Source organism: Schistocerca piceifrons, chromosome 2 (genome assembly GCF_021461385.2).
Source record: "Schistocerca piceifrons isolate TAMUIC-IGC-003096 chromosome 2, iqSchPice1.1, whole genome shotgun sequence".
NCBI lineage: Eukaryota > Metazoa > Arthropoda > Insecta > Orthoptera > Acrididae > Schistocerca > Schistocerca piceifrons.
In genome coordinates this window covers 26925762-26951040 of record NC_060139.1, presented here as the reverse complement: position 1 = coordinate 26951040, position 25279 = coordinate 26925762, and the positions used below count along the sequence as shown (strand labels likewise).

Sequence of the window (25279 nt, the reverse complement as noted above, 5' to 3'; positions counted from 1 at the left end):
GTATGAATACCTGCTCCTCCTAGCTGTCTTCTTTCCAATTGTCAGTTCCCATTCCCCACCACCCTTCACCCTCCTCAACCTATCTAGTTCCTCCTTTGTGCGTTGTAACTGTACCTGAAGGGTACAGATCTTACACTCCTGCTCCTCTATCAACTTATTTCTACTACAGATTCTGCCTTCCCAGGAGAGGATCTCAATACTTTGAACATATCCCACACCATAAGCCACTACTCACAAACCTACGATAAGACCCCACACTTCTCACTCATGGTAAAATTTTACAGTTACTGAAAAAAACTATGCATTTACTTAACCTAAGTTCAGTTACACCACAAGGGAGAATTCCTGTATTGTGCACTAAATACACCATAACCCCTTCATATCTGTGCTTTCCATCCAAGAAAGAGTAACACACACACACAAATTCAAGCTTTCGCAACCCACGGTTGCTCCATCAGCAAAGAGGGAAGGAGAGGGAAAGACGACAGGATGTGGGTTTTAAGGGAGAGGGTAAGGAGTCATTCCAGTCCCGGGAGCAGAAAGACTTACCTTAGCGGGAGAAAGGGACAGGTATACACTTGCACACACACACACACATATCCATCCGCACAAATACAGGCACAAGCAGACATATGTAAAGGCAAAGAGTTTGAGCAGAAATGTCAGTTGAGGTGGAAGTACAGAGGCAAAGATGTTGAGTGACACCTGATGTACGAGGGCAGCAACTTGAAATTAGTGGAGGTTGAGGCCTGGTGGGTAATGGGAAGAGAGGATATATTGAAGGGCAAGTTCCCATCTCCAGAGTTCTGATAGGTTGGTGTCGGTGGGAAGTATCCAGATAACCCAGATGGTGTAACACTGTCCCAAGATGTGCTGGCCGTGCACCAAGGCATGTTTAGCCACAGGGTGATCCTCATTACCAACAAACACTGTCTGCCTGTGTCCGTTCATGCGAATGGACAGTTTGTTGCTGGTCATTCCCACATAGAAGGCTTAACAGTGTAGGCAGGTCAGTTGGTAAATCACATGGGTGCTTTCACACATGGCTCTGCCTTTGATCGTGTACACCTCCTGGGTTACAGGACTGGAATAGGTGGTGGTGGGAGGGTGCATGGGACAGGTTTTACACCGGGGACAGTTACAAGGGTAGGAGCCAGAGGGTAGGGAAGGTGGTTTGGGGATTTCATAGGGATGAACCAAGAGGTTACGAAGGTTAGGTGGGCGGCGGAAAGACACTCTTGGTGGAGTGGTGAGGATTTCATGAAGGATGGATCTCATTTCAGGGCAGGATTTGAGGAAGTCGTATCCTTGCTGGAGAGCCACATTCAGAGTCTGATCCAGTCCTGGAAAGTATTCTGTCACAAGTGGGGCACTTTTGGGTTTCTTCTGTGGAAGGTTCTGGGTTTGATGGGATGAGGAAGTGGCTCTGGTTATTTGCTTCTGTACCAGGTCGGGAGGGTAGTTGTGGGATGCAAAAGCTGTTTTCAGGTTGTTGGTGTAATGGTTTAGGGATTTGGGACTGGAGCAGATTCGTTTGCCACGAAGACCTAAGCTGTAGGGAAGGGACCATTTGATATGGAATGGGTGGCAGCTGTCATAATGGAGGTACTGTTGCTTGTTGGTGGGTTTGATGTGGACGGATGTGTGAAGCTGGTCATTGGACATATGGAGGTTAACGTCGAGGAAAGTGGCATGGGATTTGGAGTAGGACCAGATGAATCTGATGGAACCAAAGGAGTTGAAGTTAGAGAGGAAATTCTGGAGTTCTTCTTCACTGTGAGTCCAGATCATGAAGATGTCATTCACAAATCTGTTCCAAACTTCACACACAAATTTCAAGCTTTCGCAACCCACAGTTGCTTCATCAGGAAAGAGGGAAGGAGAGGGAAAGATAAAAGGAAGTGGGTTTTAAGGGAGAGGATAAGAAGTCATTCCAATCCCGGGAGCGGAAAGACTTAGTTTAGGGAAAAAAGGGACAGGTATACACTAGCGCACACACACACATATCCATCCGCACATATACAGACACAAGCAGACATATGTAAACATCTCTGCCCAAATATATATATATATATATATATATATATATATATATATATATATTTTACAATACAGAGTTAAAGATTAATATTTCTATTAATTGCCTTATTCCCCTAAATGGCACAAAATGTTTATACTATATTTATGGATTTATTTATTCCTATTCAAGATTTATTTCTGGAGCTATTACTGCTGTCTGTGAGAAATTTTATTTCATCTGGTAAATTGTCAAAAATTTTTATAGCAGCATATTTTACCCCTTTCTGTACCAAAGATAGGTTGAGTAAAGGATAGTGTAAGTTTCTTTTTTCTGGTATTATAATGATGAATGTGACTGTTGTTTTTAAACTGGTCCATGTTGTTGAGAACAAATTTCATTAGTGAGTACATGTACTGTGAGGCTATTGTAAGAATTCCCAATCTTTTAAAAAGATGCCTACAATATGTGCGACTATGAACCCCACACATTATTCTAACCACTTTCTTTTGAGCAGTGAATACTTGTCTAAATGTTGAGTTACCCCAAAATATTATTCTGTATGACATCAGAGAGTGAAAGTATGCAAAGTGTTAGCTTACTAATTTATATATCCTCAAAATTGGCAATTATTCTGATTGTAAAAGTTGCTGAACCTAGTCTCTTTAGAAGATCCAAAATATGAATTTTCCAATTAAGATTCCTATCTATATGTACATCCAAAAACTTAGTATGCTCTACTCTGTCTACTGACTTCTGTTGATGTGTTATATTTATTGAAGAAAGTGTACTTTTTGCAGCAGAAAATTGGATGTACTGTGTTTTTTCAAAGTTTAGAGCAAGTCCATTTGCAGAAAACCAATTAATGACTTTTCCAAAGACCTTTTTTTGTATTATTTTCAATTGGAGTTTCTTTTACCAGCTTAATAATGATGCCTGTATCATTAGCAAAAAAGTGTCAGTTCAGGTTCCTGTTTCAGATAAGAAGGGATGTTGTTCACATATATCAAGAACAGAAGGGGACCCAAGATTGAACCCTGTGTAACACCTAATGTAATTTCACCTCAGTTAGATGAAGTGCAGAGAGAGAGAGAGAGAGAGAGAGAGAGACAGACAGACAGACAGAGACAGAGATGAAAGTATGACATCAGCCCATTTAAACAATACACTTTAGGTCAGTCTACAAGTGGAGATGAAAATTTGAGTGAATGTTTTTAGTCGTTTTGCATCATCTTGCAACCAGATACTGGCTCACTATGAAAATACATTTAACCTCACTCCTCTACATCCACACACTGTGTGCCAGAAATTAAGAAAGGGACTGTCACACAGAATTACTCACAGATGGTTAAGATTGCTTACTTAGTACACTTCTGAGTAAAAAGATGATCATAAAAATCAATTATTGACAATGTAATTTAAATGGGTAGATAAAAAAATCTACTTACCAAGTGGCAGCAGGGGAACACATACACAAAAGAATTTAGCTTTTACTAGTTTTGGAGTCAGTGGCCCCATCTGGCAGAAGAGTTGAAGGGGAAGGAAGAGGGGTGAAGGAAATGGACAGGAGAGGTGTAGGGAAAGGGGTACAGTTCAGAAAAGTCCCCCAGGATCTAGGGGCAGGGGGGACTTACCAGATGGGATGAGAAGGAAACACTGATTGTTGGGGACTGCACCGGACTAGATTTGAAAACCCGAGAGCTTAAAGATGGAAGACAGGGTAATATGCAAGACAACGATTACTACTAAAACATCGTGCACAAGTTACTGAGAGTGAAAAGCTAAATGTATTGCATGTAACGGGGGCGGGGGGGGGGGATAGATGGTGAAAAATAGAAAGGTCAGAAAATGAAAGATGTAGAAAACCAAAATGAAGTGGAAAAAGGAGTAGTTACTGTGGAGAAATGCCAAGATGGAAAACGTAAATTAGGGCCATGTGGGTGGTGAGAACCAAGGACATGTTGTAGGGCTAGTTCCCACCTGTGGAGTTCTGAGCAATTGCTGTCTGGAGGAAGAATCCAAATGGCACTTGTGGTGAAACAGGTACAAATGGCACTTGTGGTGAAACAGGTACCGGGGTCATGACTGTCTTGTTGTACAGCATGCTCTGCAACAGGATGTTGTGTGTTGCCTGTATACAGCCTCTGCCAATGCCTATAAATCCTGAGTGATAACTGGGTGGTAGTCATGCCGATGTAAAAGGCTGAACAGTGTTTATATACCAGTTATGTTATGTAATTTCGTTATTTATGTTTTATGTTGTCTGCCAGTAATATACTTAATCAAAAGTAATAATTTATACAATTTAATGCACTTTCTGTTTATTTCCTGATTTACAGTGAGAATTTTATGACACAGTTTTCTTATAAAGGATATATAGAAAGCCTCACCCTTTTTTTCTTTTTTTTTTCTTTTTTTTTTTTTTTTAAAAAAAAAGCTGTAACAAATGTCACTGCTGCAAATGAAATACTAAGTTCACAAACAAATAATTAAATATTTAAAAAATCTAGTTTTAACTTTTTATTTATGTTTACTGTGTGTTAATCTATTACAATATCACCAACATTCAATTTTTAAGTATTTTTTTGAGGAAAGTAATTGAATATATCTTCAGGTTGATTAGTACCAGTCAAACACAATATTATTGCACCTGAGAGTGAGGGTGATTCAGTCGGATTATCATCAGTCAGCAAGTAATCAGGATTGATAGTACATGCATAAGTGACCAGAAAGCATTGACCAAGTGATGCATTTTCCTTAGTTGTCAGTGTACTTGTTTACTGCAGCACCACCCCAAGTATCCAATAACAGCCAAGTGCAATAATATTGTGGTTGAGTTATAACTCCTATGAATCTGAGTACAGTGCATCTGGGGTGAGTAAGGTACCATCTTCCTAGACATTACTTCATAACCTAAGACTTTAAGTACAGTATGCTATGCATGTTCACCTAAGATCTCTACAACTATAAAGGTTTGGTCGCTTTTTGCAACTGATCATTCAAGATAGCTAGCACTGCTCACGTGACTTGATTCCTTATTCAGTTCTTTTGCTGTTATATGTTTATTGTGCAAGTTTTCTTCACTTTTTGCACAGAAATGTAGCATTGTTTCTTCACTTCAAATTGCATTTTTGAAAACATTCTCTGCACATTGAACCATATTGCATAGTATGTGCAGGAAATTAAGGACACGTAAACACATTTGTTTACATAGCTGTTATCAAAATAGGCAGTTAAGAAATCAAGAAGAATCTACATCTACATCCTCATCTACATCTATGCTCTGAAAACCAATGTGAAGTGCATGGCAGAGGGTACGTCCCACTGTACCAGTTATTAGTGCTTTTTCCTGTTCCACTTGCATATGGAGCATGGGAAGAATGATTGTTTAAATGCCTCTGCATGTGCTGTAATTAATCTAATCCTGTCCTCATGATCCCTATGGGAGTGATATGTAGGGGGTTGTACTAAATTCCTAGAGTTTCTGAAACTTCGTTAGGAGATGCTCTCCAGACAATTTGCATATATCATCAAGAGTTCGCCAGTTCAGTTCTTTCAACTCTCTCCTGTGAGTCAAACAAATGTGTGACCATTTGTGCTGCCCTTCTCTGTATACTTTCAATATATCTTGTTAATCCTATTTGGTACGGGTCCCACGAACTTAGGCAATATTTCAGGACGGGTCGCGTGAGTCGCTGGTAAGCGATATCCTTTTTAGACTGGTTGCATTTCCCTTAGCACACTATCAATAAACCCAAGTCTGCCACCTGCTTTGAACTATGACTAAACATATGTTATTATTGGAGATGCTGAGTCGCGATAGGCACAACAAAAAGATTGACACAATTATAGCTTTCAGCCATTAAGGCCTTTGTCAGCAGTAGACACACACACACACACACACACACACACACACACACACACACACACACACACATGCAAATGCAACGTGCACACACGTCTGCAGTCTCAGAGAGCTGAAACCTCACTGCGAGCAGCAGCATCAGTGCATGATGGGAGTGGCGACTGGATGGGGGTAAGGAGGAGGCTGGGGTGGTGAGGGAAAGGGATAGTATGGTGGGAGTGGCAGACAGTGAAGTATTGAAGTTTAGATGAGGACAGGAGAGAAGGTGCGGAGGGGGGAAGGGGGTAAGTAGCGGAAAGGAGAAAAATAAAAATAAATTAAAAGACTGTGGCCAAAAAACAAGTGGACGACCCTGTTGCTGAACACGCTGCCAAACATGATATCCCTCATCTCAATGACTGCTTCACAGCTTGTGCCATATGGATAATTCCCACCAACACCTGCTTTTCTGAATTGAGCGGATGGGAACTTTCCCTGCAGTACATCCTACGTTCCCGTAAGGCCTGAACTTTCATTAGTCACTGTCCTCACCCATCCAGCCCCCTCCCTGTTCCCATTCCAGCACTACACAGCTGTCATTTCACTATCACACCCAGTCTTTTAATTTATTTTTATTTCTCTCCTTTCCGCTACTTACCCCCTCCCCCCTCCGCACCTTCTCTCCTGCCCTCCCTCTAAACTGCAACACTTCACTGTCCGCCATTCCCGCCATACTATCCCTCCCCCTCCCCACCCCAGCCTCCTCTTTACCCCCATCCAGTCGCCACTCCTATCATGCTCTGGTGCTGCTGCTCGCAGTGTGATTTCAGCTCTCTGAGACTGCAGACATGTGTGCACATTGCGTTTGCATGAGTGTGTGTGTGTGTGTGTGTGTGTGTGTGTGTGCGTGTGTGTCTACTGCTGACAAAGGCCTTAATGGCGGAAAGCTGTAATTGTGTGAATCTTTTTGTTGTGCCTATCGCGACTCAGCATCTCTGCTATATGGTGAGCAGCAACTTTCCTTCTCTGGTATTGTTACATTCCATCCTGGATTTTCCATTGTTTGATCATATGTAATTATTCCATTTCATAAATTTACAAAGTGTTACACCCAGGTATTTGTATGAGTTACCTGATTCCAGTTGTGACTCATTGATACCATAGTCATGGGATACAGTGTTCCCCGTTATCCCCTTTTGGCTTTACAAACCATTAGGATGTGGAAGTTGTGGATAACAGACAACTAGTTGTTGGAAAACAGTTCTAAAATGCCTAATTTATGAAGTCAAACCACGTCAAAGCTAGCCTTCTTTCATAATCTAAAAAAATTACAGATGTTATTCAATTTCTGGCCATGTACGAACAAACATCCTGGCAATATCACGTTTTAAATGGTCAGTAAGTCTTACATCTATGAATTGTCTATTACAGAATGTTTCATTCGTAATATTCCTACAATGCCTGGTTCTATTGGGGTATGCTCAATCTTGTTGGAAAGTAATGTTCAACTATGGTTCTTCTTTATGGGGAAACAATGAGTAAGTTATGGGAAGTGTGTTCTCCATCCACCCTCCCCCTACCCAGCTCCCATGCCCTTCCCTCCAACAGGGGCTGTTCCTCTCCAACAGACATGCAATATGTGCATCTAAAAATGAATCTTGTCAGCTTTCAGGGCATGAGCTCACATCATATATATTTTGTCAACGGCTGACACCTGCATTTCTGAAGAAAACTGTTGAATTAAAACATATTACTTGAATCGTTTTTGGAAATTGTCAGTTGTTTCTCCACTGATGAGAGATTATTCATATCTCCTTCTATTTAATGACATTTACACTTGAGGTGGTGAAAGAAAGAATACTTGTAGATACAGAAACTAACAGTTTTACTGTGCAGTAATCAGTGACTGATTTGCATATATCTTCCTTCTGCGTTCTTGGCACCCATGATCATTCAAATTCTGCAAAACAAAAAACAATGAAAACAACATTATTAATAACTACAATTCAAAGTATATGAAATATAAAAAGAAAAAAAGCATTTCGGTCTTGATGGTTATTTGATGCAATCTTTTTGGAAGAACTGATGAGTACAAGAGAGGTAGCTGCAACCTTGAATTTACTATGGATCCTTGACAGATACTTGGACAACATAGTTACCATGCATCATCAATGGAAAGTAGAGATGAGAATTCAAGTCCAAATCCTGGATACTGTTGAGACTGATAATGAAAATTTATAATGTAAATGCCAGTGAGTGTGCAAATAACTATGATTTTAAATCTTTAGTTTCATCTCAGTAAGGATTGGGTTAGGGACCCGATATTCATCATTGCTTCTTATATCTGTATGTATTTGTTGTGAACATACAAGAGGAACCCCATAACTTACTAACAATCATAGTGCAGACAAATCGTGCTACTAATTAATAATCATTTTGCATAATAACTGAAAAATTTGGAGTAACAGAGCAGTCACTTCATTTAGCAGTTTGTCATATACAGGTGTAGGAAACCGGCTACCTCCGTCCCGCAGTGAGGACACACTCCTGCAGCATGCACAGCCATCACACATGAAGACACACACCCGATCTCGCTCATCAACTATCACTGCATCAGTATCTGCTTCAACGAGCCCTCTTCTGTCTGTTCGACCTGGTGCTTATGGTGGGAGCCTTCTCAGCATGCATTCTGTGTCATCTGGGGATGAATCTTCTTCCTCACCAGCCAAACCACCTTCCACTATTGCTGATCACTGTGAAGGCGAAGATGATGAGGACGAATCAGCTGCTGCTTCCACTGCAGTTGTGCCCACTCCTGCTCCTGGTATTATACAGGTTTGTATTTCCTGCTCTTGCATGATATGCAATGGATGAATATAGATTTTCATTACATTTAATAAAAAGTATCATAAATAACATATACATTAAAAGAATGTAATTTCAAAGCCTTTACATTAATCTATTCATATCAGCACAGGCATACAGAAGAGTTCAAGTGACAAGGTAAAACAGCACTGATATCTGTGAACCTAGATTAATCCTTTACAAAAACGGATGTCACCACATTACACTACATCACATAAAACAATGTCAGCCATAAATGTGTGTAGCCTATATTTTGAACTGATATTGTATCCCATAAACTGTATTGTTAATGGCAAATAATTGTATTGAATGCAGATTGTTTACTTTTATTATATAAAGTATAACACTGTAATGACATATATTATGTGTTTGTTGTTGCTACAACACAGAAATTTATTCATATCCCAGAATTTGGGTCATTCAGAAATAAAGATGTCACAAAACAGAGCCCAAAAATCAGTACTTCAAGTAAGGATGATCAAGAGCCTACCTTCCATTTTAACTGTGTTGGTAGGGTGCCATAGTCTGCGAATTTATCAATTTCTACTACTTTTTATGCAGACACACACACACACACACACACACACACACACACACACACACACACACACACACACAGAGAGAGAGAGAGAGAGAGAGAGAGAGAGAGAGAGAGAGAGAGAGAGACTGACTGCTGGTACTCTGCCTCTCACACAACTGGGTAAATATCTTGATCAATTCTTATGTTACTCCTGCTTAACAATTCATTGCCTATCAGCTTCTCAATATTTTCACTATGCGATGAGTGAATGTCTTCACTCACTCCACTGATTGTATTCCAGCCAGACTGTAACATTATCATTTATCACTTCTATTTATTTTCATAAATTATTCGAATATGTCTCTCTCTTTCTTTCCTAGCTTTTATCCTCTGTTTTCGTGATTTAACAACTTTACATTATTTAATTGTGGTTTGATGCTTTACATGTTGCCACAATCATTGGTTAACTTATGAGAGGATAGCCATATACACAGCCTGTCTGTGAATTGTGTGAACTTTGTTCTGTATGTTATTGTATTTTAACTGTTTATCTGTCATATTTTCAAACATAAGAGTTGGAGATGAGCCCAGCATTTGTCTAAACAAGTATGGAAAACTAGCTCCAAAGCTTCTCAGGCTGCTAAGGATACCAGACCAAGGATAGTTAATCCTCCTTGCAGATTCAGTTTAGGTCTGGTTCATCTTCTGCTATCACATGCTAGTGCACCGCACGTTAAGCTAAAATAAGCAGGTCCAATCTATATGCTTGATTTAAAGTATGTTATATCATCAGTGCTTGGGTTTTAATTTTGATAATTCCGTATGTAAAATGTGAGATAAAGGGATCAGACTGTTTTACACTACATATTCATATTTTTAAGCAAGAAAAAAGAAAACAGTAATCACAAAATGTGTTTGGTTTAAGCTAAACAAATCTGTTGTGGCTTTACATTACTGCCGTAGATAGAATTGTTGTGCTTCCAACATATGATGTTTAAAAAGTTAAGAGATTCAGGACAATTCAGTGTCACTGTGTGAATGTATTCAGTATTTAAACAACAGTTTAGAAATATAACTGTTGTGTTGGTAAATGTGCCAATCTCTTGTAGATAGAGGCGGCCTAAATGCATGCTATCTAACGCAGACGGGCGTGACTTCTGGAACAGGATATGTAGTGAAAGCTAATAAGAAAAGTATGCAGCTCCTCGAATACTTAACTTTTATTTATCCTTGTTGTATACATCGTTCTTCTTGTTGAGACATTTCCTACGATAACTATCCAACTATGTAAGGCTAATGGCGCCTTGCTAGGTCGTAGCCATGGACTTAGCTGAAGGCTATTCTAACTTTCTCTCGGCAAATGAGAGAAAGGCTTCGTCGGAGTAGTCGCTAGCAAAGTCGTCGTACAACTGGGGCGAGTGCTATTCTGTATCTCGAGACCTGCCTTGTGGTGGCGCTCGGTCTGCGATCACACAGTGGCGACACGCGGGTCCGACATGTACTAAATGGGAACGTGGCCGATTTAAGCTACCACCTAGCAAGTGTGGTGTCTGGCGGTGACACCACAATAACTATTCATATTTAACATCTTTTTTGAACAGTCTTTGAGTCTAAACTTCACTTGAGTTATTACTTTTAAGGCTCATTATTAACTTATCTGTCAATGATTACATTCTGATCTGAGAGACAAAAGGAAGTTTCACGTGTACCTAATAACAACAAACTAATCAGTTCAAGATGTTCATAATAAGAGTACTCTGTAATAATTTAGAATCAATTTACTTCCTGGTATAAATTGACAACAAGCAATTACAGCAAACTCAATTACTGATGGGGCCACTTACTTTCAGTTAGCATTCATATCTCTTTTTTTAATGTGTAGTCATTCATAAATTGTGCTCACCATAAAGGTGACACATGAAGTTGCATACAGCCACAATAAAAAGACTGTTACATACAAGCTTTTGGCCAAAACCTTCTTCAAACAATATAAGTGCACACACATCCACCCGAGCAACCACACTTCGCACTCACATGACTCCTACCTCCATTCCTTCCAGCCAGCCTGCAACAGAAACAAGTTGAACAGGAGCAACAGTCTGGAGCAGGGTGGAGAAGGGGTAAGGATAGCAGGATACAGAAGGGGGAAGAGGAATTGGTGGTGCCTGACAGAGCACACAGGGACTAGAGATGACAGGACAGGGCTGACAAGTGAGAGGAGGGAAGCAAAATGGCTGGCGGAAAGGAGAGGAGCAGAGAAGAGGAAAAATAGTGCTTGCAACAGCAGAGAGCAGCTTTGCTGCAGCCATTGTTCAGCTTTTTATATTGGTAAGACTATCAATCAGCAGTCCAGAAGGGTGAGTGGCCACTGACAGATCTGTTCAAGTGCAAAGTTGACCACCCTGTGTCACATCATGCAGCTGCACATAACATAGTCAGTTTCAGTGCCTGATTCACAATCCAGGCCATCTGAATTCTCCCCTCCACCACCAGCTTTTTCTGAACTGCGCAGATGGGAGATATCCTTCCAACACATTCTCCACTCCTGAAGTTATCACGGTCTCAACCTATGGTGATCTATTGTCCTCACACCCTCCACCCAACTGTTTCTGCCCCCACTGCCCACTTTGTGTGCTGCTCTCTCCAAGCACTCATCCACTGGTCTTTTCCCTCTCCTGCTGTTTTACTTTCTGCTCCCTGTTTTTTACACCTCCTCTATCTCACCCACAGCCTCCCAATGCTATGCCTGTCCACCACCTCTAGCCCTGCATGCTATACTAGGCAGTGCCAATTCCTTATCCCCCACCCATACTTCTCCTTCTCTGCCTCACTCTGGATTGTTGCTCCCATGCAATGCATTTCTGTTGCAGTCTGGCTGGAGGTAGCAGTTGCATGTATGAGGTATGCTTGTTTGGTGAATGTGCGTGTGTTTCTCTTTTTTTGAAAAATGCTTTGTCCGAAATGTTATATGTAGCAGTCTTTTCATTGTGCCTGTCTGCAACTCACCATGTCATCTTTTCAGTGAGTAGCAATCTATTTTTTTTCATTACATTGTGGACATTCCAACTTAGACTTTCCGTTGTTTAATTCTGACATTGTTCTTGATACAATTAAGGCCACACCAGTGGCCCCAAAAGTGTATTCCTTACTGTCCAACTGGAATCCACCAGTCTTCTCTACAACCACATCTGCATTGCACTTGTGTGCTTTCTCATTTTTATCAACATTGTCGAGTTTTTACAGCCCTATAACAGCACACTCCACCTGAAAGTCTTCATGTGTCTCCTTTATATAAACACACATTTTGTTGTTAAAATTTTATATTCCTTGTCTGTACAGAATTGATTGCTTTCTGTTACTTTCGCACGTTCTGCTACTTGAACGCCAAAATAACTGCATTGACCCACACCATATACTCTACTTCTGTCTTTCAGTACCAGGTAAACTTACTTCCTTTTGAGTTGCTGAATATTTTTAGGAGTGTTGCAAATTTCATTATTGTATCCCTTACACATTTTCACAGTCAGTCATGAGGAAAAAGGGTGCTGCAAATTTTGTCTCATTGAGAACACATGAATTCCAATTACAGTATTCCCACATTTTCATTTTGATCTTACACTTAGACTTTTACTGCCATTATCAATATAAATTTTTTTTCAGACTAAATTAAAAGGAAAATTCATTTTTGAGCAAGCCTACTGCAATTATATGTTTCTCCTGTCAGCAACAGGGCCTTAGAGCAGTTTAAGAGATGGCCATACATTTCTTGCTCTTTGCCTTCATAGCTGAATTTTAAAATGAAATCATGTAAAAGAGATCAAAAATTGAATCCCAAAAATGCTGAAAATTTCTGTGAAACTTTGATGAACTGTGACGTTGTCATTTAAGTAGCTGCATGACTGATAGAGACAGAATGTGAATGTGTTCTAATTGTGTGGTTGACAGGAAAATGACAGCACTTCTCTTCATCTGAACCAGGATGATAACTGCCAACAGTAAATTACTGTTGTGGTAAGGTTAGCTTTTCTATATTATAATTTCAATTTGCATTGTGGTGAGTTTGTTATTCATTTATTCAATAGAAGTTTTTTTTTAATATGGCAATGCTTATTTCAGATTATCTCTCTACTTGAAATATTAGCAAATGCAGCTTATGTCTGCTTGTGTCTGTATATGTGTGGATGGATATGTGTGTGTGCGAGTGTATACCCGTCCGTTTTTCCCCCTAAGGTAAGTCTTTCCGCTCCCGGGATTGGAATGACTCCTTACCCTCTCCCTTAAAACCCACATCCTTTCGTCTTTCCCTCTCCTTCCCTCTTTCCTGATGAGGCAACAGTTTGTTGCGAAAGCTTGAATTTTGTGTGTATGTTTGTGTTTGTTTGTGTGTCTGTCGACCTGCCAGCACTTTCATTTGGTAAGTCACATCATCTTTGTTTTTAGATATATATTTCCTACGTGGAATGTTTCCCTCTATTAAAAACAAAGATGATGTGACTTACCGAACGAAAGCGCTGGCAGGTCGATAGACACACAAACAAACACAAACACACACACAAAATTCAAACTTTCGCAACAAACTGTTGCCTCATCAGGAAAGAGGGAAGGAGAGGGAAAGATGAAAGGATGTGGGTTTTAAGGGAGAGGGTAAGGAGTCATTCCAATCCCGGGAGCGGAAAGACTTACCTTAGGGGGAAAAAAGGACAGGTATACACTCGCACACACACACATATCCATCCACACATATACAGACACAAGCAGACATATTTAAAGACCGGGATTGGAATGACTCCTTACCCTCTCCCTTAAAACCCACATCCTTTCGTCTTTCCCTCTCCTTCCCTCTTTCCTGATGAGGCAACAGTTTGTTGCGAAAGCTTGAATTTTGTGTGTGTGTTTGTTTGTGTGTCTATCGACCTGCCAGCGCTTTCGTTCGGTAAGTCACATCATCTTTGTTTTTAGATATATTTTTCCCACGTGGAATGTTTCCCTCTATTATAAAATACTGTGTATTAGTTACAATATGTAAAAGCTAAAGGTGAAGGCTGCAAACTGCACTCAAAAGGTTAATGACTAGTACTATAAATGAGCAGTGTAAAAGACACGAGAGCCATGCACAACACTTCAGAACTTCACCCTTTTACAGCCAAGGTATTTTTTCCTCAGGGAAAAGAGGAAAAATGAGCCTTTGTGTAAAACATGAAGAGGTGATGAGAATAAAATAAGTATGGGAAGAAGAACACAGAATATAATTTCACAGAAATGAGTAAGGCTTAGAATTAAGTAAAATCCAGGCTAAAATAGAAGCTCTTAAAATTAACAACTAACCAAATAGTAGATGTGTTGAATCTGTGACAGGTACATAAACAAGAATGGGGATGATAACTCTTTCAGGCTACAATACACATACACACTTATACTCCCTTTCATCCTAAATGTTGCACTGTCCATCCTTTACTTGTTCTATCTTTTGTTTGGTGTCCATTCACATCTTTCCCAGTGTTTTCCTTTTCATTTTCTTGGACACATGCTGTCTATCGATGACTCATTGCCTCTACTATTCAGTGGGTTGTTATCTCTGCTCCTGAATTATTTACATTCTACGAGGACTTACCATTATCACAAATGCAGAAGAAAAGACAGTCAAGTATCCGGGGGAATCATTATAATGGTTGTAACACAGAACAGATGCAGGCCAGCTAGCTCAAAAATTAGTAAGTAATAAGAGTTTTTTTGTTTGTTTTTATCCATATGTATTTAACTTCCACTTAAGTGGTATGATTATGCCATATCTATTGTAACTGTTTGCCAAGTGTATTATTTTATAATTCCAGTAAACTTCTTCTTTCTTTTGCACATACAAGAACACAGCACAACTATTCATACGTTTTCTTTTCATATGCCACTACTGACTGAGTGTTCGAAGAACAAATGAGGTGTGGAGCTATGATATAATTGCCTTTGCTCATGTTTCCTTATAACTTCTGGTACCTAAATTTCTTTCAGTTGAGTGGAGCTTTATTAAATGTGTGGAAAGAGCATGTTTGATGTTAATGTTATTACTGTTATTTATTTGAGTACTTGATTTGTATATACTGTTAATGTCAATTTTTCCATTGTCTTGTTCCTTGTCAAACCTGATGTTTTCTTGTGTAGCTCTGTTGTTAATGAACAGCAGCATGTGAGCTTTACTAAATAGCTGTTTTGTAGACTACATTCATATATTCTGCACTAGTGGAAATTCTAGAACAGAAACAATAAACAAAAACGAGGAAAGGCAACCAACCACTCATGTGTGGAGGACACACACTGATGTGTTTAAATGTCCATTAAATTGTGTGTGTGTGTGTGTGTGTGTAGTCTGAAAGCTGAGTAACATTTCTGTGCTGTTATGTGTGTGCATATATGCGCTTTGGGTCAGTCAGCTACAGGTGATGGGTTGCATTTTCTTATTTTTGTTTATATTCATAAACATTTGTAGCTTTACTGAAAAATTTTATATGTTGTTATTACATGCAATGTAAAACATTTATTGTTAAATTAAATGTCTGAAAGGTGAATGTAGACAACATACCATCCACAATTATTCACTAAATAACTTTTTTCACAGGTTTATGCGGCATATGAAACCGGTCTTGCTAGTGGAACAAGTCTAAAAATACACATTACACCAAGGACAACAGCACGTGAAGTGGTAGATTTGGTCGTGAAGCAGTTAAATATGGCCGTGGTATTAAAAGGGAAAGATGGGCCTATATACCCTAATGACAAGCTAAAGAATTTTTGTCTTGTTGCCGTTATAGGTGCCAGGGAAAGGTGTTTAAGAGATGATTTCAAACCACTTCAATTGCAGAATCCATGGAAAAAAGGCAGACTATATGTTCGTCAAAAACACGATGTCTTGGCAGCATTGGAGCAAAGTTCAAGGCACACCGCTTATCTCTAGTAGTAATTCATGAACTATAAAGGAGCGACAGTGATATTTCCAAATATAAAATGAAAGAAAATACTTACAAATGTGGAGAAAATGACTTAAATAAATGTTTAATAGCAAAAAATTATTCTGTTGTAAATAGTATATGTTGAAAAATTATTATAAATACAGATATATTATTTTATAAATTTAAATGAATTGCACTCAAAAGCATCTGTTAGTTTCCTACAGGAGTGTGCGTCATTAAGAATTGTATATATTGTGCAGATTATTATGAGAATTTGGTTCACACAACCACACACATATGTATGTAAGAATAAATGTAATATCTCATCAGATCTCTAGAAACTGTGTGTGTCTCTTGAGGAGAAACTTTTAAAAATGAGTAATAAAATCGATTTATTTATTTTTTAAATATTTTTGCAGAATGTGAATGCTTCCTTCATTCAACACTTTCAGTCGGAATGGACAGTGATAAATTTTCATTCTACATGGATACACTGTTCTGTAATTATTACTAACATTGTTGACATGTGAATTACTATTTGAATTATAATTTCATGTATGACTGCAGATTCTAGTATCAGTTCACAGCAAGCACCATATTCTTAACTGAATTTTCTTCTGTTACCAGTTAAACACTAAAAGTTGCTTACTTTGTTACACTTATAACATACATTACAATGTGTATAGGAACATTTTAATTTTGTGTCCTTGTAGAACTGATGGGCTGCCACTTACCTTAGAACTGAACTCATGAATAATGAACAGAGGAAATCGATGACATTTGTTCATAAATTGAAATATGTGTTTTCATGTGTTTGACCACGAGTGAGAATATTCAAGAATGTAGAACTCTTGAGTCATACATTAAACTGATTCTGAATGCACCACTAGCTACTAGCTATCATTAACTGTAGTATGCTTCTGTGATATTAATTAAGGAAATTTGCTTTACTATATTTATATTTAAAATGGCATCACATAATAGGTAACACATCACACTTAGTCAATCATTGTTCATTTACTGAAGTACATTTCACATTTATTTTTTTGTTGTCAAACAAAAATAATTATTTATGTGATGTAGGAATGGTTGCTTTACTATGAGCATTATCCCCCCCTCCTCACTGCCCCCCCATTCCCCAAATTTCTAATAGATTATGGCTTTCATTTTTGTAATGTCAGAATTTAGAATTCTATAGTGCTGTTTGTAGTATAGTGTTAGTTCTTCATGACAGCTGATCCATGAAATTAAACAGTGTTCTTTTTTTTCCTAGTTCAAGATATACTTTCCTCCAAACATAACTGACCGGGATATCATCTTTAGGGCAGCATGGTGAAACAGACTGTTTATTATCGCATTTATAAATAACTCACTAAACACAGTTTGGATCTAAGATAAGGTTAATTACTGTCATTGTGCTATGTACTTCTGCTCTTGTTGTGTCCATTACTGTTACAAACTGTACGTAGATATCAGCAGTACTAGATACTCTAAAGCATTGCTGTCAGCAATAAATCAACTTTTAAGATGAGTTCTACAATGTCTTCACAGCTGTTTCTACAAAGTTTCTGTAGTTTCTAAATATTTTAAATATTTTCTGCTAGTAGGTATATACTGCCAGAACTACTAGCCTGTGTTATGCAAAATCAGTTAATACAGCACAGCACTCAAAGACCTGTTTAAAATGAAAGGAAGATAGGAGTTTAATGTCCCATCAACAATGTGACAATTAGAAAAATACAAGTTCAGATTAAATAAGGTTGATTTGTTTGTTGGTTGGTTTGTGGTGTGGGGTAGTGCCATCAAATAGGCCAAGACCTTTTCAAAGAAACTATCTTCAGCAAATTAGAGAAATAATGGAAATATTGGGTTTGGAATTCTGATGAGGAGATAAACCTGTTCTTCCTGATTGCAAGTTCTGCATGTTACACATCACTTGGTATAAGATCGGTTTAATTCAGTGTCATTAATATGTAAGATTTGAGTTTTTACTTTACTTTTTGTGTTCAGAACTGCTCTGTTTCTTCTACTATGTTACATACCTCAAGGCATGCTCCTTCAGTTTTTGTGATCTCACAGCAGTGTTCTTATAAACATACCAGCTCTGAAGTGAATTTGTGCTTTTACATCCTTCAACTGACAATGAAAACTTCATCTTTATATCTAAAAGGTTCATATTTTGATAAACCTTGGTAAGGGTAAGTTGATATATGCCTATAATTCTCTCTGTACCTAAAGCATTTTGTGCAATGTTAAACACCTGTTGCCATGTCTACAACTGCTGTTGTTATTTTGCAACATTTATTTTAAAAAAGTCTTAGTGTAAACATTGAAAATCATTGGTACAACATATAAACTGTTCAGTCACACAGTACACTTTTGGGAACTTCGCAGACAGGAAATTCCTCCTCTATTTGCATTGATGCGCAGTTTTGGCAAGTGGATGGCAACTGGATTAGTAACTGAACATCTGTCACTTTTTTTTTAAATTTTAATGAGTCACTATCACTAGAAACAGTATGATGCACCAACCACCCTGCTCCATTTAGAAGTGTCATTGTACTGTCACATGGTTATTAATAAACCCTTTGGCTATTTACATTAGCTTTTGAAGTTGGAGCTACTGGTTCTCATTTTTCAAATATCTACTTGGCAATCTTTGTGATTCTGAGTAAACTTCATTCATATTTCCCTCTAGCAACAGTTAACTATAATCAAACTATTCATACTTGTATTTGAACTTAAACAGAATATCAAAATTAATATATTATAGTTGGCAGAAAAGTTTCCACTGGGAAAATAAATAAGAGAGATAAGAAACTGCTGGTTCTAGAATAATAATAAGCAGCTGCTGTTTGTCTACTACCTTTGTCAATGTTTACTTGACTAGACTTGTATTGTCCAAGGATAATAGTATCTACGTTTTTTAAGACTAGAGGCCTGTTTACAATGAGTCCCATTTCTTGCCATGCTGCTAAGACAAATTTTCAATTATTGAAACCATACTAACACATAATTTGTTTAAGGAATGGCTGGGAAAGCAACCTTTTTATCTTCTTTTTGGATTTACAAGAACTACCAATTCCTTGCTTTTTGTCTGATGGGAGGTTGTTGAAAACTTTTACTAAAATAAAGAAACATTATTGAGCCCAGACAAGAAAACAAAGGCTACGTTAGAAGTGTATTGGTACCTTGTATTATGGTTGTGAGAATCAGAGTTCATTTGAAAGTGACTAATGCTGTTAAAGACTGCATGTACTAAGCAATGAGTGTAAGAATTCCAAAACCTTTGTGGAGCCTTCTGATGTGATCTACTTTACACACAATTTTATTGATGCTCCATTCAGCTGAATATGTACTTCATTCACTTGAGCAGTATTACTTCAGTAGATACTTCCACATGACAAAAGTTGGTGAAAGTATGTAAAATAAGCTGGTGTCCTGGCTTCGCATCAAATGACAGAGACTCGTGAGTACACATGCCTTCTGGTTAGTTTATCCGTCTGCTGATTCCATTTTTGTTGCTGCCCAGCTGACTGCTGAGGAATTTTGCACATGATTTTTTATACAGGCCATATCATAATCATTAGTGAAACCTTACATTAGTGAAATAAGCCATTTATGAGATAATTGTGGGTGAGTGTTTATGAACTGCCACTGACTTAAATATGAAATATTGTCCTAGTTAGTACAGTATTAGCCACTCTGTTCGTGCATGTTAACGGATGAAAAATGATTGTATGTCTTTGTCTGCAACCTGATTTCTTATATTTTATTCTCATATAAGATATTCGATGGAGGCAGTAGCTTTGTTACTCAGTTTAGCTGGTTCTCTAAATTTATGCACTGGTGCAGTCACTTGATTGTATTAAGATTGTGTTGGGTGCAATTGTTGTTATTGCTGTGTATGGGTGACTGTATCATTTAATGGAGAGATTTGGTTTTGTAAGGCCTCTCTGTATGTCTGCTGAGATACATGAGAATATGTTATTGTGTCTCTTCAAATATTTGTTCCTTCTCAAGACTGCTAGCCTGATTTTATATTTTCAACAGTTTATGAGTGGATCCCACAACACCAGACTCGATCATTCTAAGTCCTTTTCATGATTACTTTTTCACAGACTCATTTTTAAAACCTTATCTTGTGCAGCTATTACAGGAGTGTCAGGCACTGTTCTCACTTTTCTTTCAATATCTACAGAAGTGTATACTATCTTATTTTTGTTCATGTTCCAACTCACGTACTGATTATGAATGGCATTTTCTTTCCAGGATTGTTCTGTGTTCTTTGGAATTTTATTTTTCAAGTGCATAGTGCGATGTTAACACAGGATAGCAGTTTTCCCTGAACTGAGGTACTCACATTATATCCTTGAAATGGTGACATATGAAAGACCCATTGTTTGCTTTACCTCACAGATGAACCATCCCTTGCAACAGGCTTCAGTGATATGGGCATGATCACATTGGCTGACACTGACCGTCTTGCTCCTCCAGCAATCAACAGTAAAATCAGTGGCCAGTACAAGAACTGATGACAGGCCAGTCATCAGGAGCATTGGGCACATCATAGAGCCCCTCAGGAAGATATTTATTTATTAATTGCAAATTTAAAGACCTGTTACCTGATGTGCGATCTGAAGTTTTCCCGGTGTATTTCCAATTTGAACAGTTCTCGGGTATCCGACCGGGTAGCGTCGTAATTTCTTCACAATATTTCGGCAGATGTACATACTGCCATCTTCAAGTGGTTCCTGACGAGTGCTGTGCTGTTCCTCTCAGTGCCCTATATATACTAGCCGTTACCCAGACACCAGAAGAGGAATGGTGGAGGGGGTAACAGCTAGTATATATAGGGCACCAAGAGGAACAGCACAGCATTCATCAGGAACCACGTGAAGATGGCAGTATGTACATCTGCCGAAATATTGTGAAGAAATTACGACGCTACCCGCTCGGATACCCAAGAACTGTTCGAACCTGTTACCTGATGTCTTCAAACAGGTTTTCATTTGTCGTCTTTTTGTAGTTTTTCATTTTATCTGCAACATTTGACGAAGACTGATACTTTCTTAAAATAACAATAATTTGAGGTTGAAATATAAATAACATTTTGTTGTTTTAAGAGTAACGTAAAATGGTAATAGGATAGAGGAGAGATTTACCAGTGCCATCACTGATTATGGCTCTGGTGAACACCTTGGAATGGTTTCTTCAAGCTGTTGACTGCCAGTCACAACAAGAAAAAAAAGTTTAGTTAGTAGTAGAAAAATAGTATTGCTAATCATGTGCATTAACATTAGGTACTCATCCGTGTACAACATTGGGTGCTTACTTGGCTAGATAGTCGGAACCTTACACTACATTTTCTCTAGTATTGACTATTCTTATTATTTGACTGATACGTAGAGTTTGTCTACGTTACATATAGGCATGTCAGTTATGTCAGGTCTGCAGGTACTCTTCATTTGTTGTTATTGAAATATTGTTTGTTAATCCATTTCAGCTGTACCCATTATTCTCAATCTCTTATTGCTGTGTATATATGTATGTGTGGTTTTTTTGTAGTCTATGAGTAGTGTATGTCTAATGTTCACATATTGTCTGCAGAGAAAGACAGTGTGTTCTGGGGAACCTTCTTTCCTCCATGTGCATCTATGTGTCTTAGACTCATGCAGTTTAAGTGTGTGGGATAAGGTCCGTGTCCAGTTAAGAAATCTACCATACCACGGCTGGGATCAATATGTTTCATTCTCAACCACTCCCTATGTGAGGGAGGAAGCCATGCAGCCTATGTCTCTTATCACTTACATCCCACTCACTTTGCCAACTTTTAATGTTACATGTCATCTGTATTGGCACACCAGATATTGTGTGTACCTTATCTAGTCTTCCCCTCTTTAATATGTACCTTGCAGCTCTGTATTTGATTGTGATATCTATGGGCATATTCTGAGTACCACACACAGTCCATCTGCTGAGCTGGTACTGAAGGCTCCAGACAGCCTAAGTATGAAACTTCTCTCCCCTCCCCTAGCTAAGCTTCACTGGTCATCAGGTTCAGTCTGTGTGTCCACATGCTAGCTGTGAAGCTGAGTACTAGTTCAAAGACTGCACAGTGGTATGTCCACATGACTGGTGGTGGTAGTCTGTAATGTTTTTAATTTAGTCTTACCAGTTTGCATAGTATTTTTTTCTGCTTTGTCTTTTGTTAGCATTATATGTTCACGGAAGTTTAATTTTTCACCTATGCGCACCCCATGAAAGCATGTAACAGGTGCTCATTTGATGTTTGCCCCCCCCTTCCCCCCTTTTGTTGAAAGATGCTTTTGGAGTGATCCTTTCATAAAGTGTACATTGTTTTGTTTTCAGCTAATCTCAGTTTGTTGTTGTGACGCCACTGTGTAATTGTTTGTAGTATTCTGCTTCCTCTTCTAGCTGAGGTCTGTTGTTTGCAATGACTACAACTATTACGTCATCTGTGTTGGTGACAATTCTGTCTGATCTGTGGTCTGCATCTAGAAGTTGTAGGATGGGTTCGATTGTTAGGTCCCAGGAGATGGGCCCCCCAGATGGACCCTCAAGGACAGTCTTTGGTAATTCTTTTAATTACTTTTCAGCTGTCCTCCTGTCATTTAACTACTCTGTCTTTACAGTAGTCTAGGAAACTGTTGTGCACTCATTGTGGTACCTACAGGTGTCTTAACCTTGGAAACCAGAGATTATCAAATGCCCCAGCAATGTCAGTCATTATTGTCATGGTGTACTTCTGTGTTGTAGTGTTAACTATGATTAGGGCATGGTTGATGACATCATCTATGGATTTGCTGGTTCTGAAACCAAACTGGTGTTGGCTCATGCTCCTGAGAACCCTGCGTGTTTGCAAGTGCTTACACAGTAGCTTCTCTTGAATCTTTGCTAGGGTGTTTTTTAGAAATATTTGCCTGCGAGTCTTTGGATCCCTGTCTGCTGATTTCTTAATAATGACTGCTTTGGAGGTTTTCCATACTGTAGGTACCGTGTGCAGGGGTAAGGCATTGCTCAGTAATGTTGTTGGGAGCGGGGTGATCTGAGGTCCTATTTTTTCAGTCTTTCTGAGTGCATACCATCTGGTCCAGGTACTTTTCTGTTTTTTGAGCTCCGAGATTGCTAGTGCAACCTCTTCTAGCACAAAAGACCAGGTGACAGTTGCAGAGTTGTATGGTGTGTGTAAGTCTTCTCTTAATGTTGTACGATATTGGGTATCTGTATCAATGAATCATCAGGGAGCTGTTTATACAGCAGAATCTCCACTGTATTCCTCCATCCCCTCATCATCATGCCATCATCTTGTCTTTGCATTCCCAGCATTAGTGGGGCTCTTTATCTTCTGTGTCAGTATTTTGTATGGTTCCCCCATGTATTCTGTTCTGTTTGTGTTGTTACAAATAATTCCCAGATGCATGCCTATATGCTTCAAGTCTCTATTTAGTACGTCCTTTGATATAATTTTTGTCTGCATATGGCATCTTGTTTGCGCCTCATGAGTTCATTGGGCCATGGTGCTGGTGAATGTTTTGAGTTCTTTGTCATTGGTATTGATGTGTTTTGTAGATGTTGTATTACCTGTGTTGGTTTGTGTGCTCTGTAATCAATACATCCATTGATGTTTTCTAAGTCCTGTTGTTAGATAATTCCTGTTACTTTTTCCAGTCTGCTTTGTGGGACACAAGATATTACATTACACAAAATATTGCATGGCACTAATGTTTAAGTTGGTTTTATTTTTGCCTTAATTTATATCTAAAAATTCAGCCAATGAGTAGAAGGAGTCGTCATCTAGAAATCCTTTTAATTTATTTTTAAATGTTGGTTGGCTATCTGTCAGGCTTTTGATGCTGTTTGGTAGGTGACCAAAGACTTTTGTGGCAGCATAATTTACCCCTTTCTGTGCCAAAGTCAGATTTAACCCTGCATAGTGAAGATCATCCTTTCTCCTGGTGTTATAGCTATGCACACTGCTATTACTTTTGAACTGGGTTGGATTATTAACAACAAATTTCATAAGTGAATATATATACTGTGAGGATCCCTAGATCCTTAAATAGATGTCTGCAGGATGACCGTGGGTGGGCTCCAGCAATTATTCTGATTACACGTTTTTGAGCAATGAATACTTTTCTACTCAACGATGAATTACCTCAGAATATGATGCCATACAAAAGCAGTGAATGAAAGTAGGCATAGTAAGCTAATTTACTGAGATTCGTATCACCAAAATTTGCAATAACCCTAATAGCATACGTAGCTGAACTCAGACGTTTCAGCAGACCATCAATGTGTTGCTATCAGTTTAACCACTCATCAATGGACACACCTAAAAATTTTGAAAATTCTACCTTAGCTACAGACTTCTGTTCAAAGTCTATATTTATTGCTGGAGTTGTGCCATTTACTGTATGGAACTGTATATACTGTGTTTTATCAAAATTTAAAGAGAGTCTGTTTGCTGAGAACGACTTAATAATTTTGTGAAAAACATCATTTACAATTACACCACTTAGTTCTTGGTTTTTGGATGTTACTACTATACTTGTATCATCAGCAAAAAGAACTAACTTTGCATCTTCATCAATGTGGAATGGTAAGTCATTAATACACATCAAGAACAGTAAAGGACCTAAGACCGAACCCTGTGGGACCCCGTACTTGATAGCCCCCCAGTTTGAGGAATCAGCTGTTCTTTTAACATTACATGAACCACTTATTTCAACTTTCTGCGTTCTTCCAGTTAAGTATGAATTAAACCATTTGTGCACTGCCCCACTCAAACCATAATGATGTAGCTTATCTAAAAGAATTCCATGATTTACACAATCAAAGGCCTTTGAGAGATCACAAAAAATACCAATGGGTGATGTCCGGTTATTCAGAGCATTTAATATTTGATCAGTGGAATTGTATATAGCATTTTCTGTTGAAAAGCCTTTCTGAAAACCAAACTGACATTTTTTAGTACTTTATTTTTACAAATATGGGAGGCTACTCTTGAATACATTACTTTCTCAAAAATTTTTGATAGAGCTGACAGAAGAGAGATTGGGCGGTAGTTGTTG

The 25279-nt window shown here is 38.5% G+C and overlaps 1 protein-coding gene across 7 annotated transcripts in view; it reads left to right on the top strand.

Moving 5' to 3' along the window:
• LOC124775910 (ankyrin repeat and fibronectin type-III domain-containing protein 1) overlaps positions 1–16592 on the top strand; it is a 703384-nt gene extending 686792 nt beyond the window's left edge. For 5 of the 7 annotated variants that reach the window (XM_047250748.1, XM_047250750.1, XM_047250747.1 and 2 more), the window contains exons 16-17: positions 8365–8696; positions 15854–16592. In XM_047250748.1, the coding sequence (XP_047106704.1) occupies positions 8365–8696; positions 15854–16189 (668 nt within the window). In that variant the 3' untranslated portion in view covers positions 16190–16592. Of the gene's footprint in view, positions 1–8350; positions 8697–15853 lie in introns of those variants that run through there. The other 2 variants (XM_047250753.1, XM_047250751.1) reach the window with 2 other exon arrangements.
• The last annotated feature ends 8687 nt before the right edge of the window (positions 16593–25279 follow it).